Raw genomic sequence first — 14,187 nt, 5'->3', positions numbered from 1 at the left:
TGTTAATTACTTAAATCAATATGAATACCGTAGTGTTTAAATGTCACTGATCATGTGTTTAAAACTCATTAAAAAGCCTTCGGCAGCAGCTATCAAAGTAATCTTCGCCAGGGCTCAAGGATCCCATGCCTGAGGCCTAGTTGCCTCACGGGACAATTGTATCAGTGAGGCCCCAAATTGCAGTGGATGCCTGTGACCACAAAATGTTTGTACAGCCAATAAGAAAAGTGTAGGAGGGCAATTATGGGCAACAGGTTGGATTTTGTCCAAAGAAAATGCATGCTTTGGACAATTGTTGTTGAATTGCCTCATAAGAAAGATAAATTGAGTCATGTGCAACTTGTTATTGAAAAGTTGTTAAAGATAATTTGACCACCAGCTCAACTGAATACATTTATAAAGGCATAGGAGTCCCAGTATTCGTGGCAATTGTGATATGGAATAGGCACCTTCAAAGAGTTTATGTGATCATTTTCTGGTTCTCAGAAGGAAATGATGTGGTTCCTGGCATTGATACAAGTGGTTTTCATGGTATATCTTTAGAGCTAGCTTGTCTAATATCAGGTACATTGGACATTTTCCCAGTTGTTTTTGCTTCTGATCAGGAAAGCCATTGAATGCTCTGACTGTAATTGTGGCTGAGACTTTTGTTCTTCATTTGTGTTTCTATTCACATCCTCCCCGACCCTGCCCCACCCCCATACACATCAAAGCTGGAGACGCAGCGCACTCTGGCCCCATCATTTGCATTCCATCATATAAGATTTCCATCACTGAAAGCATCACCTTGCCCTGCCCCATTCCAAGAAGGGAATTGCAATCCAGGTGGGAACATTTGGCACTTTGTCCATCAACGCCCACTCTTTCAACATTGCAATCCAGGTGACATTCCACACAAGTATCGGACTGATGGTCAATTTGCAGTGAAAATAAAGTGTCATTGGACCAACTGCAAGGAAAAAACTCCGGTGTGAAAAATGGTGACTAAAATATTTGAGTATTTTGTAATGTTACATTATCTTCACATGGGAGAAAATATTTCTTCTATATTCATTTTAATATTTGAGTATAGAGTAAAAATTTCCATCCATTGCAGTTGTACAAACAGAAAGGTTTTGAGTTATTACACATGAGAAATGATTCTTCTATTGCAGTTATAAACTACTGAATAGGTTAGCCACGGTACTGAACAAATATGGCTAACTTGTTCCTTGAAATTTGCACATCAATATTCTAAAGACAATCATTTCTACTGCTGGATATCTGTCGAAAATGTGCTGATGGTGGAAACAGTATAATTGGCCTTTGCATTTTAATTGGGTTTCTGCAAGCCATGCTCGTCAGTGGCCCGCTGGTCTAATGGTTTTCAGTTTCATCACCACCTGTCTCGTAATTCAGATTAATCTACATATCCACCCGTTTTGATAATATATTCACTGCTGACACTAAGCTCAAATGTCAGTTCAGTAATGTTTTATTTTAGTACTAAGTCAGACTGTGATTTTTAAATAGCAAATTAGAGTCCAATAAACAAAATTCAATGAAATTGGCTTGTTTCCTTTTCAAAAAAATAAATAGCGAGTGTTGTTGGTATTTTGTTTTGTGTGCGTAAATTAGGCTCATCCTTGAATGCTTTCAGAGTCTGAAATGAGGGCACTAAAATACTAATTTGAGGACTGGTCATGAGGAAAGCTGCAGTGTTAGGGCAATTGCAATGTTGAATCAGCAGCTGTTCAAAAATTTCAGAATCTGTACATATAGTTTCATGAATATGTCGGAATTATGTTCAGAGCTCTCACATGTGATGTTGCTATGCAGATTGAAACAATGATTCATCCTGCTTCAGATTTTTAATTCTTGAAAATGGAATAACCTTTTGAATTGAGTTATATCATGATGTGGTCCAAGAAAGATTTATTTACTGCGCGGTTATACCACTATCATGGCTCAGAGTTGTTTTTTTTTAAACATTTCCTTGAAAGGTAGCCTTAAAGTTGCATATGTTTTATTCATTGTGAGTTATAGTTTTAAGCTCACTGCCCCTTTCAGGATTATACCATTTGATTAACTGCTCTCTGGGTTGCAGAAATGCTTGCAGAAGCAGTCTGTGTAAAAGCATCTATTATATACACCTTGCTGGAGCTGCTGGTGACACAGGTATATAAGTCTGTAAACTTTTATAATAGACTGTGAAAGGTTAAGAATCCACTGAGCACAAGTTCTTTATGTGAGTTTATTTTCGTATTGTTTTATGGTAGAAATACAGTGTGCTGAAATTGATCCCCTTGATGGAACATGAGCAATAATGAAAGAGAAATATGACTTTCTGAAAATGTAGGGCACTATCTATGCTCTTGTATCCGTGCTCCTATGTTGATGTGCTGCAGAAGATAAAATATTAAAGCTAAACAAAGATAAAAAGAATGTATTGTTGTATTTATTGATTTGGTGCATGTCCAAGAAGGTACATATGCATGGCATGGGGGCACAGCAGTTAGTGCTGCTGCTATCACAACTCCAGACATCTTGGTTTAGTTGTGACCTGAGGTGCTACCTGTGTCAAGTTTTCACCTTATCCCTGTGACTGTGTGGGTTTTCCCAGGTGCTGCATGTCTTCCCACATCCCAAAGATGTTCTGGTTGGTGAGTTCATTAGCTGCTTTGAATGACCCCTTGTGTCAGTCGATGGCAGGAGAATCAGGGTGGGAGTGGATGGACATGTGAGAGATAACAGGTTGTGGGGAGATAAGTGGAGAAAGGGTCTGATGACAATGCACTGAGAGCTGGCATAGGTTCAATGGGCTCCTCGTCTTTTAAAAAAAATGTGAATTATGAGACATAGGGTTAGTGGAATAAGAATAACAATTACAGCAGGATTCCGAATTGGTTCAAAAATCTTCCGTTTTCAGACATGCAAAATAAACACCATCTCTCTCAGCTGTTGATGAAGAAAATAAGGGAAAGGAGCAGGAGTTGGCTATTCGGCCCCTTGAGCCTGTTCTGCCATTTAATAAGCTCGTCACTGTCCCACTGTTGGCTTCAACACCACTTTCCTGCTCCACTCCATGCCTCTTGACTCCCTTGCAGTTTAATTGTCTGTTAGCCTCTGACTTAAAAATATTCAATGACTTTGCATCCACTATTTTCTTAACAGAATAACAGAAGAAATTCCTATTCCTCTCCATTTTAAATGAGCTCTGCCTTATTCTGAAACTATGCCGTCTAGTTCCAGATACCCCCACTGGAGGGAACATCTTCCACCCTGTCAATCCCCCTCAGAATCTTATGTTCAGTAAGATCACCCCTCATTCTTCTAAACTCCAATGAGTAAAGTTTAAATCTGCTCAATCTCTTCATATGTCACTCCCTTGATCCCAGGAAACAACTTTCTGCAAAGCATCCACTAAAGGTATATCCCTCCTTAACTTTCTTTTTAAAGATTCTTTACTTCATTTTTAAAAGCTTATTATTTCACAAGATAATAGGAGGCTCACGAATTTATGCTGGCTCTCAAAGAATCCCATTCCTCCACTTAATTCTCAGTGTCTAATCCCTCTTGCACCTATTAATTCCACCCTGGTTTCCTCCTCCCACCCACCTACACGAGGGGCAACTTACAGAAGCCAATCAATCTACCAACCAGTAAATGAAAATGAAAAAGTGAAGGATTTGGAAATTTACAATAAAACCAGAAAATGCTGGAAACATTCAGTAGGTCAGGCAGGATCTATGGAGGGAGGAACAGCGGAACATTTCAAGTCCTGGACCTTTCATCAGAACTAGGAAAGAGAGACAACAGTAGCAGAGAAGGTTGGAGAGGCAAGTGGAAGGTCAGAGCCACTGAATGCAAGGGCATTGCAAAGCATTCACTTAGTCTGCAACGTTGATCACCTGCTGGTTTGTGTCTGCATTTTGTTTTTTCAAAATTTTGCCACCTTCAGTGCTCTGCGCACACTTCTGATTATCTGTTCACACACCTCCTGTAGAGTGGTACTTTTTACATCAAAGCATTAAGATGGCAGAACTATGGAATTCACTACCGCAAGAAGCACTCGTGCAATTAGAGCTGAGATTGAAATATGTTTGATGGTCAAAAGTTACAAACAAAAAATACAAAACTGAGGCAGGTATTAGGATTTCGATCAATCAAGATCTCACTGAACAGTGGAATAGGCTCCAGGAATGAATGGCTGTTTTAATGTTTGCTGAAAAATTAATACATAACAAATAATTTACTTTTCATACTCAGAGCACACACTTGATATCCAGATCCTGGTGATAATATTTGTTTGCCTTCAAAGAATGTTTTCCTTGTACTTCAGAGGAGTGATGAATGACTTGGGGGAGGGAGACAACAATCTCTCATTTAGTGAGGCTGTTCTACTGCCTGAAGTTTCTGAAATTATCTGTTCTCAACATTTCAGTTTTCATAAATTTCTTTCAACCACTCAGATGGTCATTTCCACAGAAAATGTCATTCCATTTTAATTGCAAGAATTTTTATGAACTCTAATTAGCAGAAGCCCTTGTATTGCACCTCTGGTTTTCTATTTGGCATGCATACAGTCTGTCACCATCTGATGGCTAACAGCTGCTAACAATCATTCTAAAATGCATAGTGCTTGCTTTAAGTGGATAACTTCCACTAAGAAACTTAATTTTAATGTAAGGTTCTATAATTAACAGAAGAGCTGCGAAAAGTGGATCATTCCAGGCATTCCACATTGAAGCGATGCTCTGCCCATTGAAAATGGCATTTTAAACTGGAAAAATTGGATGTATGGTAATTAAAGCCAAAAGAAAACATGTCCCCTTCCTGAATTTTCCTCATTTTATCCACACAAATCTTACTTCTAATAAAGAGTAGGAGGAGACCAATTGTTACTGCAAAGACTCCCTGCCTGTATCATCCGAAGCTAATTCCTTCTTCAATCCCCAGAGTTCTCTCTCTTCCTCTGCTCCAAGTATTTTTTTTCCTTCAGTATATAATGGTCTCTGCCTCAATTCCTGCTGGCAGAGGATTAGATACTCCATTTTCTCTTCAAGATTTGCACTTTTTCTTTCTTAGTCATAATTTGAAATTGATGATCCCTCATAACAGACTGTTCAACCAGAAGAAATACTCCTCCCTTACACAACCTCTTAATATCGTTCATCATTTTTGTTAGTATCTCCTCATAACTATGCAAAGAAATTAGACTCTGGACTTATTTTTTCAAGGTAGGAGAAGTTCAACAATAATTATCACTAATATTGTCATTAACCAATCAGTAACCCTAACATTTCTCTGCCTTTAATATGGGGCTAGGGCGCACATATCACAAGTTTGTGCAACTACACTGATTTTAGTGCCCTGTCTGAGTCTATTATCTGTTGCAACATTGCACATTACTGAGGATTGAGGCATTTCTCTCATCAATTCATGTGCAATTAAATGTGGAAGTCCATACTTAAAAGGCAGAAGTTGCTGTCAATATGACAAAGTAGCAGCAGCAGACTTGTAGGCCTTGACATTATCATTACAGCAAAATTCTACCTGACATCCATCTAGAAATACCGATTCCCATTGATTGTTTGTTATTTCCTCAACTGACATTCTAATTACAGGAAATGGATATTTGAATACTGAGATCATTGATATCCTTGAGTCTCTATTCCATTTCTGGTTTTGCTTCACCGTTGTCTAAACATTTGTGATCAGATTGTCCACCCTCCACACTTAGCGACATGCCTTGGTAATCTTTTTCCCAATTACTTTGTTGTTTGTGGAATACTTTGTTTCAATTATGCTGTCCTTGTGTGCAAATACTTAAAAACAAAACAATTAAAGAGGACCTGACACTGACCCAGAGGATAAATCATCTCCAATCCAAACAATTATTACTAACCTTAACCCTTTTTCTTATTGTCTGTTAGCCAACCTTCTATTCAGGCTACTCTGAAATTATAAAAAGGTACTTTCCCTGAAGAAATTATTTACTGAATACCTGCTGAAAATCCATCTGCAATGCATGTACTGATCTCCTTTGATTTCCTGGTCACTAAAAACTACAAGGGTGACATTTTGCTTCTTTCCTGTATGGTTTCCACTGATTGGCATCTTTATTTGGGGCTCTATCGAGTATCCCAAACATCTGCCTGTTGCAGGTAGAAACCTGTTTATAATTGCTTGAAGTGCAGCAAAAGAAATAACACAAACAGTAATATTTTTGTTTGGCAGCATTTGGTTAGGAATAAACTGCAGTTCTGTATCTGAGATTTTATGTTATGCAGCTCACTTTACAGGCTAAAGCCTTCAGTTAAGCCATGGATGAAGAGAGGGTAAAGTAGTGAGCGGCCAGCAGCAGAGAGCCAATTGATGCATCCAGAGTCTGCCAGGAATGTAACAGAGCTGGGGGAGTACTTTGCTTCCCTTGGCTCACTACTTGTTTACAAAAAAGCGACTTAAGTTTCATCTGTTACTATTTTGCATTCATCAAATGGGGCCAATGAGATGCAACTTCTACCTGGTTAATAGGATACGTGTGTTTGCAAATTGTGAGGAGGACACTAAGAACCTACCAATGCATATCGATAAATAAAGTGAATCGGAAAGAAGTTGGCAGATGAGTGCATGAAATTTGCATGCAACAAGTAGTCTGGAAGGCTAATGGGGTTGTTGGTCTTTCTTGCAATGGATACAGAATATAAAAATCGGGACCTTTTGGCACAAATTTACAAAGCACTGATGAATCCACACACTTAAAAAGGAAGTTCAAGACATTCCAGTTTGTCTTGGACCTTCAGCCATTTATACAAAACTGAATGGAACAAAATTTCAATGATTTATTCTTTTGCCCAACGTTAACACCATGGGTTAGAAATTCTTCCTCGGTCACGCCCTAATTTCATTGACCTTTCTTGATCCAATTTTGTGATTGGAGTTCAGTGTTCATTTGCAAATATTTCACACTTTCAGTGCAAGCGAAGATTGACCTTAACTTACAGGAACAATAGAGTTGCAGAAAGTGAAACATTCACTTGATGGCTTCATTGACTAATACATAAGTGATCCAAATTCATATCAAATATCCTCTTACCGCTACTTCAATGAAGGAATTAATGCATCAACTGGTTAAGATATTTAAAAACAAAGCAGAGGAATTTCACTCAAAATGTTATTCAGGACAGAAGCTTTATCACGTTTCTTGGATGTTCAGGTAGTATAATGTGCCACAAATAATGATTCAGTTTATCTTCTCATTATATTTAAAAACATTATTATAACCTGTGGTTCTTAAAAAGCTTGGTACCATTAGAAAACCAAAAGCCTCTCCAAATCTCCACAAATTTCAAACATCGCAAGCCAATTCACAAGAAATACAAGTGCAAATATTTGCTTGAACACTTTGGGCCAGATGGCCAGGGCTCAAATTGGCCCACCGGCTGTACCTTGGCAACCCTTGAATGGGCCAGTATCGCATGAAGAAGGAAACATCTCTGCCCTTTAATGCACCATTCAATCATTCTGTAATAGATGTGGGATTTTATGCAATACATGTAAACACATCATTGATTCCAATTGTTTGGATAATTGGCCTTGAAATTTACTCTGTTTCTATTTTTCAGTATCTGTGCATTGGGATTTTAATTATTTGTTTTCGTATGTTCTCATGCCTGCAAGAATAATTAGAGACCAGCCAGACCTGGGTTTGCAGAATTTGTTGTATAATTTACCTACATCGATTAGCTTCCCCTAATGACAACAATGGCCAATGCTGCGCAATTAATCCCTAACTCGAAGTTTCTCACACACCTGTCAAAGGCTCGGTAACCTGAACAATCAGGGATCCAAAAGAGATGGTCAAAGGCAAGTCTGAACAAGCGGATGTAGGCTTTAAAATTAGACCAAATTCATTCGGGGCAACAGCAAGAAGCAATTCGTCACACACGTGATGGACCTGCAGAATGGTAATAGCAGAGGAGGCCATTCAGCTCTTGGTATCTGTGGCCATCTACAAGAGCAATGAAACTGATTCTTTCCAGGTACCCTGCACTTTGATTTTGCTTTGAAGGACGCAAGTTCCCTCTTGAAAGCCACATTTTACCAGGTCTTCCTGCCAGGCAATATGTTCCAGACTCAAATTGCTCACCTTTTTAAATTATTATTCTTCTGTCATCTTAAATTGTTGGCAATTTGTTCTTAACCTTTCCACCAAATGGGAACAGCATCTCTTTATCTGCTCTGATTGGACCCCTCATTAGTAAATCTTTATCATAACCTCTTGGTCTTCATATACTTCCTAATGTGTGCTGGCCTGAATTGCTTGCAATATTCCAACATTTCATAATGATTTACTGTAACTTCCTTGCTCCATACCTCTGTATGAAGCCAAGAATCCACTTTTTTTCCACTATTTTCTCAACCTGTTCTACCAAAGACTAACACGTTTATCCCTTGTTCTCTGTGTTCTTACACCATCTTAAAAATTGTAATGAAAGATGAATTTGGCTCCCTTTGTTCTTCCTTCAAAAATACATCTCTTTGCAGTTCATATTGTTAAATTCCGTTTGCCACGTGTCCAGTCTTTTTCAACAAGGCCTAAACATTTGCATTCTCTATTCTTCTGCCACCATCCCTATATTCAAACAACATTGGTAGATTATGCCCTGTGCCTCAATACATCCTACCTTTTGTTTCGGCCAGCAACCCAGGATGCATTCCATCTGGACCTGGTGACCTATCCAGTTTGAATCGTATCTCACAATTTTGTACCTCCTCTGGTACGCCAAATGTATGCTAATTGAAATGCAGAAATCTCTTGCTCCAGCATCTTCTCACCCAGAACCAAGCTTTCAAAAGCTGTGGAGGCTTGGTCAATTGAAAATATCAGCACTACGATTACAGAAGATATCATGGGTTAATGCACTGTGTGTAAATTGAGTTGTGATGCATAATCTAATTGAATGGCAAATTGAGCTGACAGGGCTGAATGGACCATGTCTATTTTACTACACCCGCAGCGGTTCTGCTGATACTAGATCAGGTGAAATGCATTAACTTCCCACCACTTAATTCCCCCAGAACAAAACTATCATAATGTCTCAATCTTAAAAACACTTGTGATGGCCTACACTTTGTGATCAATGACAAATGTCGTCATACACTAAACCAAAGATTTTATATGGGCTTTTGTGCTGGCTCATTTGATGACTGAAAATCCATTTCGACCCAAGGCCTTGTACAGGCATTTCAGGGTTTGTGGGAAGAGATAGATCTCCTTAACCAATAAGAGAGAATAATTGTTACTAATTCAAGTAGAGTCCAGGTTAGGAAGTGCAAATTGTGAGGAAGGATAAATGTGATAGATAAGAGACAGAAAGAAAAAAAATGCTTTTTTCCACAATTATTTAAAGCTTGTGGATTTCAATAAATCTGGGTCAGCACAGGGGGTTAGACTCCTCCTTCACCATGTAAATCTCGTAATTGTTGATAGCCCTTTAATACTCTTGGTTTAGTTATCAAAAGCGCACCTGGGTAAATTATAACATTTTCCCCACATGTCGCTGATGTTTATCCACATGGATTTTGTCATAACTCAGTCCTTTTTCCAGTTGTTTGGGTGCTGACCTAGCGACTTCATTTAACTTTTGTAATCCTTTACCACTTTATAGGGATTTTTTTTAAATCTTGTACTTCTCTTCAGGTAACATATTCCTAATAGTTATTTCCACTCAGCCTTCTATTCCATTAGCTTTCCTTCATTCTTGAGACTCAAATTGACTCTCTACCAAACCACTATATTAGTCTAAATCGAATATCATTGATTGTTTACCCTTTCTTAAAGAGCACTGGTGCCATTTTGATATGTCAGGAAAGTATGCCATTTATCGAGTCATCTTCTCTGGCTGTTGAGTACTGGGCTCAAATGTTATCTGACAAGATTGCAAATACCAGCTTTTTGGGAGTGCAGAATATAAAATTCACTGCTAAAGTACTCACTTGCACTGAATATCTGCCTGAAGTTACAATTTACTTGGTCTGCATTTCAAATGACCGATAAATGTTTTGTTTCACTGAACTTAGTGTGGTTATTTTATTTTACAGCTCCAATAACAGATAAACCGCCCAAGCTACTCTACCCTTTAGAAAACAGGCTAAACCCTGTGGAGGCACAGCTTGGTAAGTCAGTGATTTCCTTCATATTCATGCTATGGATACAGTACCTGAGGTTTCTGAGATGCTCGTTAACTGTATTACTCATGTCCTTTAAAAGGGTAGTGTGGCGACTCACCGTCTAGTCGGGCGAACCGGCTCGGCAGTCGGGTCGCGCGGTGTCGGAGCGACGAGGCCCAAGATGGCGGCGGGCCTCGTCTTTCCGAGCGACGGGGAGAACCCGCGCGCGGGAAAGTCCTGATGACGTAGGACTTATGTCATTGCCGGTTTTTTTGGGCGGGAGTTTTTCTCCCTTAAAGGGCCCGCACAAGGCGGGAAAATAAACCAGTTCTGTTTGGCAATCCTCCGAGTAGAGTCTTGTTTTATTCCGCGGTAGCAACCGCTACAGTAGTTTCTTTGTTGATCCTTGCACTCATTTGTCTAGTCTGTGTGGGTTGCAGAAGCTGTTGATAATGATGGTTGCATAAGTTCTGTCAGCTTCATGTCACAATAGCCAAGATCCATGAAGATATTGAGTCATACTGCATTTTTTCAGAAGCAACTACCCATGAAAGTATGTTTGCACTTTTGTACATGTGGTCCAATGTTGTTCGGTAGCCTGACTCAATGTGTCACATAGGTGCTTCTGTGATGCAATTACAACCTTGCTGCTCGCCAATTATGTAGCCATTCCATTTCGAGTTTGTTATTTGTTCCAACTCTCTTTACATCTGCAGTTTATATTTAGTGCAGGGATACAGACTCACAAGTAATGTTGATATTTGAAAATGCCATATCAAAGCACATTCAGTAAAGTTCATACAATGGTGTTTTCTCCAACAAGACCCTTCTTAAAATAGGAATATCTGCAAAGAATCATGATCAGATTTAATATCTTTCCTTTTACTTCTGAAACATTGTGTTGATGATATCAGTGAGATGCTGGTGTGGGTTACTGAAAGAAGTGTAAGATACAAGTTTATGTTCTCCCCGTGTCTGCGTAGGTTTCCTCTGGGTGCTCTGGTTTCCTCCCACCTTCCAAAGACATATGGGTAGGTTAACATGAGTTTAAGTGGGCGGCGCAGACTCATTGCGCCGGAAGGGCCTGTTACAGTGCTGTAAATAAAGGTTTTAAGTTTTAACGACAGCACACACTCTATCTGTCATACTCTGTAGAGATAGATCAGCACCCTGATTCTGGTTATTTCAATAATTTTCATGTGCAGTGCAAGATATTAATGGATATTTTGATGGTGATGTTTGTTCTTCTGTCATATCTCGTGTGATTTCTCTCCAACTGAAGACACCCAACCCCAGTCAGTGATGATTCTGAGATAAAATGCTTTAAGATTCTTATCTCAGTCTGTGGTTAACTCAGGATAAAATGAGATAACATTCCACTTCCCAAATGTGATGATCTCTGAACACTGGCATTACATTTCAAGGTAAACCCAATCTATTTCATCTGATCCTTTAATCACACACCATGATGAACACTACAGCGCAGAAACGGGCCCTTTGGCCCATCTAGTCTATGCCAGCCTGTTTTTGTGCCTAGTCCCATCTACCTGCACCCAGACTGTAGCCCTCCATACCTCTCTCATCCATGTACCTATCCAAATTCTCTCAAATCTACCACTTCTGCTGGCAGCTCATTCCTTACTCACATAACCCTCTGAGTGAAGTAGTTCCCCCTCAGATTCCCCTTAAATATTTCACCTTTCATCCTAAACCTATGACCTCTATTTCTAGTCTCACCCAACCTGAGGGGAAAAAGCATGCATGCATTCATCCAATCTATACCCATCATAATTTTGTATACTTCGACAAGATCTCCCCTCATTCTCCTGCGATCACTCATTCGGATCATGAATACGAACTAATTAGCCACTTTTCCCATGGTTCAGATTACCAAACTGATGCAAGTACATTTGGGCACCATGTTTTATTGATGAGAAGGCCACTGGTTTGGTCAGTCTGTTTTTACGTTACACTTTTTAAACAGCATCATGTGGTAACAGAAGATAAATATTAGCATGTTGTTAAAACATCTATGTTTTGACTGCCCTAGTTTGGAAAATATTTCAAATTTTAATGACTTTTACTTTCTTTTTACTCACTACTTCACCAGACATTTGCCCCTTGCACTATAATCTCAGCAGGAATGTATGTAAATGCTTAATCGGCATTTAGTGTTAAACACCGTATTGCATTGTGGCAGATAATGTCACAAACACATTGCTAACTCTAACTAAATCCGCAAACTTGTCAGATCCTTTGAGAAGGAACAATAGCTTGCAGCATTACTGAACTAAAGGGAATATTTTGTATGTCAGTGCACAAATCTTAAGTACCTGTCTGATTACTGTGTGTTTTTCAGAATAGACCATTGGCATTTGTATTAATGAAACTTTTTCTTATCAGTTAAAGCAAACTCCCTGTTCGCAAAATACAGTTTGCTTTGGCAGTCGTGATGAAATCAAGCTGTAGGTTTCTTATCAATCTCAGTTATGGAAACGTGCGTAGATGGAAGCAATTGAACGGTTACGCCCACAGTTCTCAGTAACACATTGTTAATGTCTTTGTTTTAGTTTTTTTGTTTGGCTTGATGAATATTTATGCCCAGAAAGTACAAATGAATCCCGCAGTTGACACAAAAAAAACACATCAATTATTAATACAAAATACAAGCATGCAGTAGAGCCCCAAGGCAATGAAATAAACAGAAAGAAGGGGGGAGAGATCTCGTACAAAGGACAACAGGAGATCAAAAACACATTCCCTGTACGGTAGGTGTCTTTTAATAATAGAAAATAAATGATTTCTGGAAAGCAATATAGATGTTGCTGCTGACTTTCACTGATAAAATTCTCCCCCTCTCTCTCATGCAGCTAATATATTTAGTTAGGATGTTGCCTGATGGCATATTTGTATTCTTTTCATCACGTTTACGTTTGCTGTAATTTCAGTGAGGGCTGTGACCATGTGTTCCATGTGACCAGTTTGTGGAAGCTGTGAATCAGCCAACTGATCCCTGTGGCGGAAGGCAAAGGCCATTTTGAGGGCTGACTGCTTAAAAACACATTGGGCTAGATAAATGCCTTTGACTGGGAGTCTTGTTGTCTTGCTCAAAGCTAAAACAAACACTGAGATGTCTGATGGGCTGTGATTCCATTCCAGTGGCCCAGATTTTGCTGTTGTACTGATGATGAAAATATTGCTGTCCATCATTATTTTGTGAAACTGATGCCAGCTTCTAGAGTTAGCACACGTGCAGTTAAATGTGGAATTACTGAAGTTCTTGTCATTGAGTACCCGCTTCTCTACAGGGTGTGTTGCCTTGCAGTCTTCTCCATTTTAATCTTCACAAATCAGAGAACTGATCAGAACCAAGAATTTATGAACCAGTCCCAAAGTAAATAAAAACTGAAAGTCTAACACTTTTTTTTACAGAGGTGTAAGTAATTTGAAGTCAGATCATGAGCCATTTCTCTGGTCCCAAAAAACTGTTTCTAAAATCTGTAGATTAATATTCTCTCAGAACAATATTCCAGAATTCAATGGATGATAATGTGCATTATTTTGATAATGCTTATGTTATATTAGCTTCTGTCTTAATCTCTTATGCATGCCCCAGTCATAATTTTGCACTCTCTAAAGACATTTAAAGGATGAGTCTATTTTTTTGCTTCCTGGTTTCCAATCTGAGAGTACTTTTCAGTGTGATTGGTTTCTCTTCCTGTTTGAGGATATCATGGCTGCTGAATGCAAGGAATCACCTTGAATCCAATAGCAAATGAGGTTGGAAAAGATTAACCACAGCACATTAAATTTGGTACATTGATTTCTTACTGTCACAGGTACCGAGGTGCATGTACAGTGATAAACTTGTCTTGCGTACCATCCATAGAGTTCAATTCATTGCAACAAAGCACTGAACTAGTACAAATTAATAACAATAACAGAGTGCAGAATAAAGTGTTACAGTACAGAGAAAGTGCAGTACAGGTAGACAGTAAGGTGCAAGGTCACAACAAGGTAGATTGTGAGGTC

General features: G+C 39.0%; 1 protein-coding gene across 6 annotated transcripts in view; it reads left to right on the top strand.

Moving 5' to 3' along the window:
* The window catches only part of il1rapl1b (interleukin 1 receptor accessory protein-like 1b), a 1,038,953-nt gene that overhangs the window by 746,938 nt on the left and 277,828 nt on the right, over positions 1–14,187 (top strand). For all 6 annotated transcript variants that reach the window (XM_052015176.1, XM_052015172.1, XM_052015173.1 and 3 more), the window contains one exon: positions 10,087–10,161. In XM_052015176.1, the coding sequence (XP_051871136.1) occupies positions 10,087–10,161 (75 nt within the window). The remainder of the gene's footprint in view (positions 1–10,086; positions 10,162–14,187) is intronic.

This window comes from Pristis pectinata, chromosome 4, assembly GCF_009764475.1.
Source record: "Pristis pectinata isolate sPriPec2 chromosome 4, sPriPec2.1.pri, whole genome shotgun sequence".
NCBI lineage: Eukaryota > Metazoa > Chordata > Chondrichthyes > Rhinopristiformes > Pristidae > Pristis > Pristis pectinata.
The sequence above is the reverse complement of the archived record's forward strand: the minus strand, read 5'-3'. Positions and strand labels throughout refer to the sequence as shown.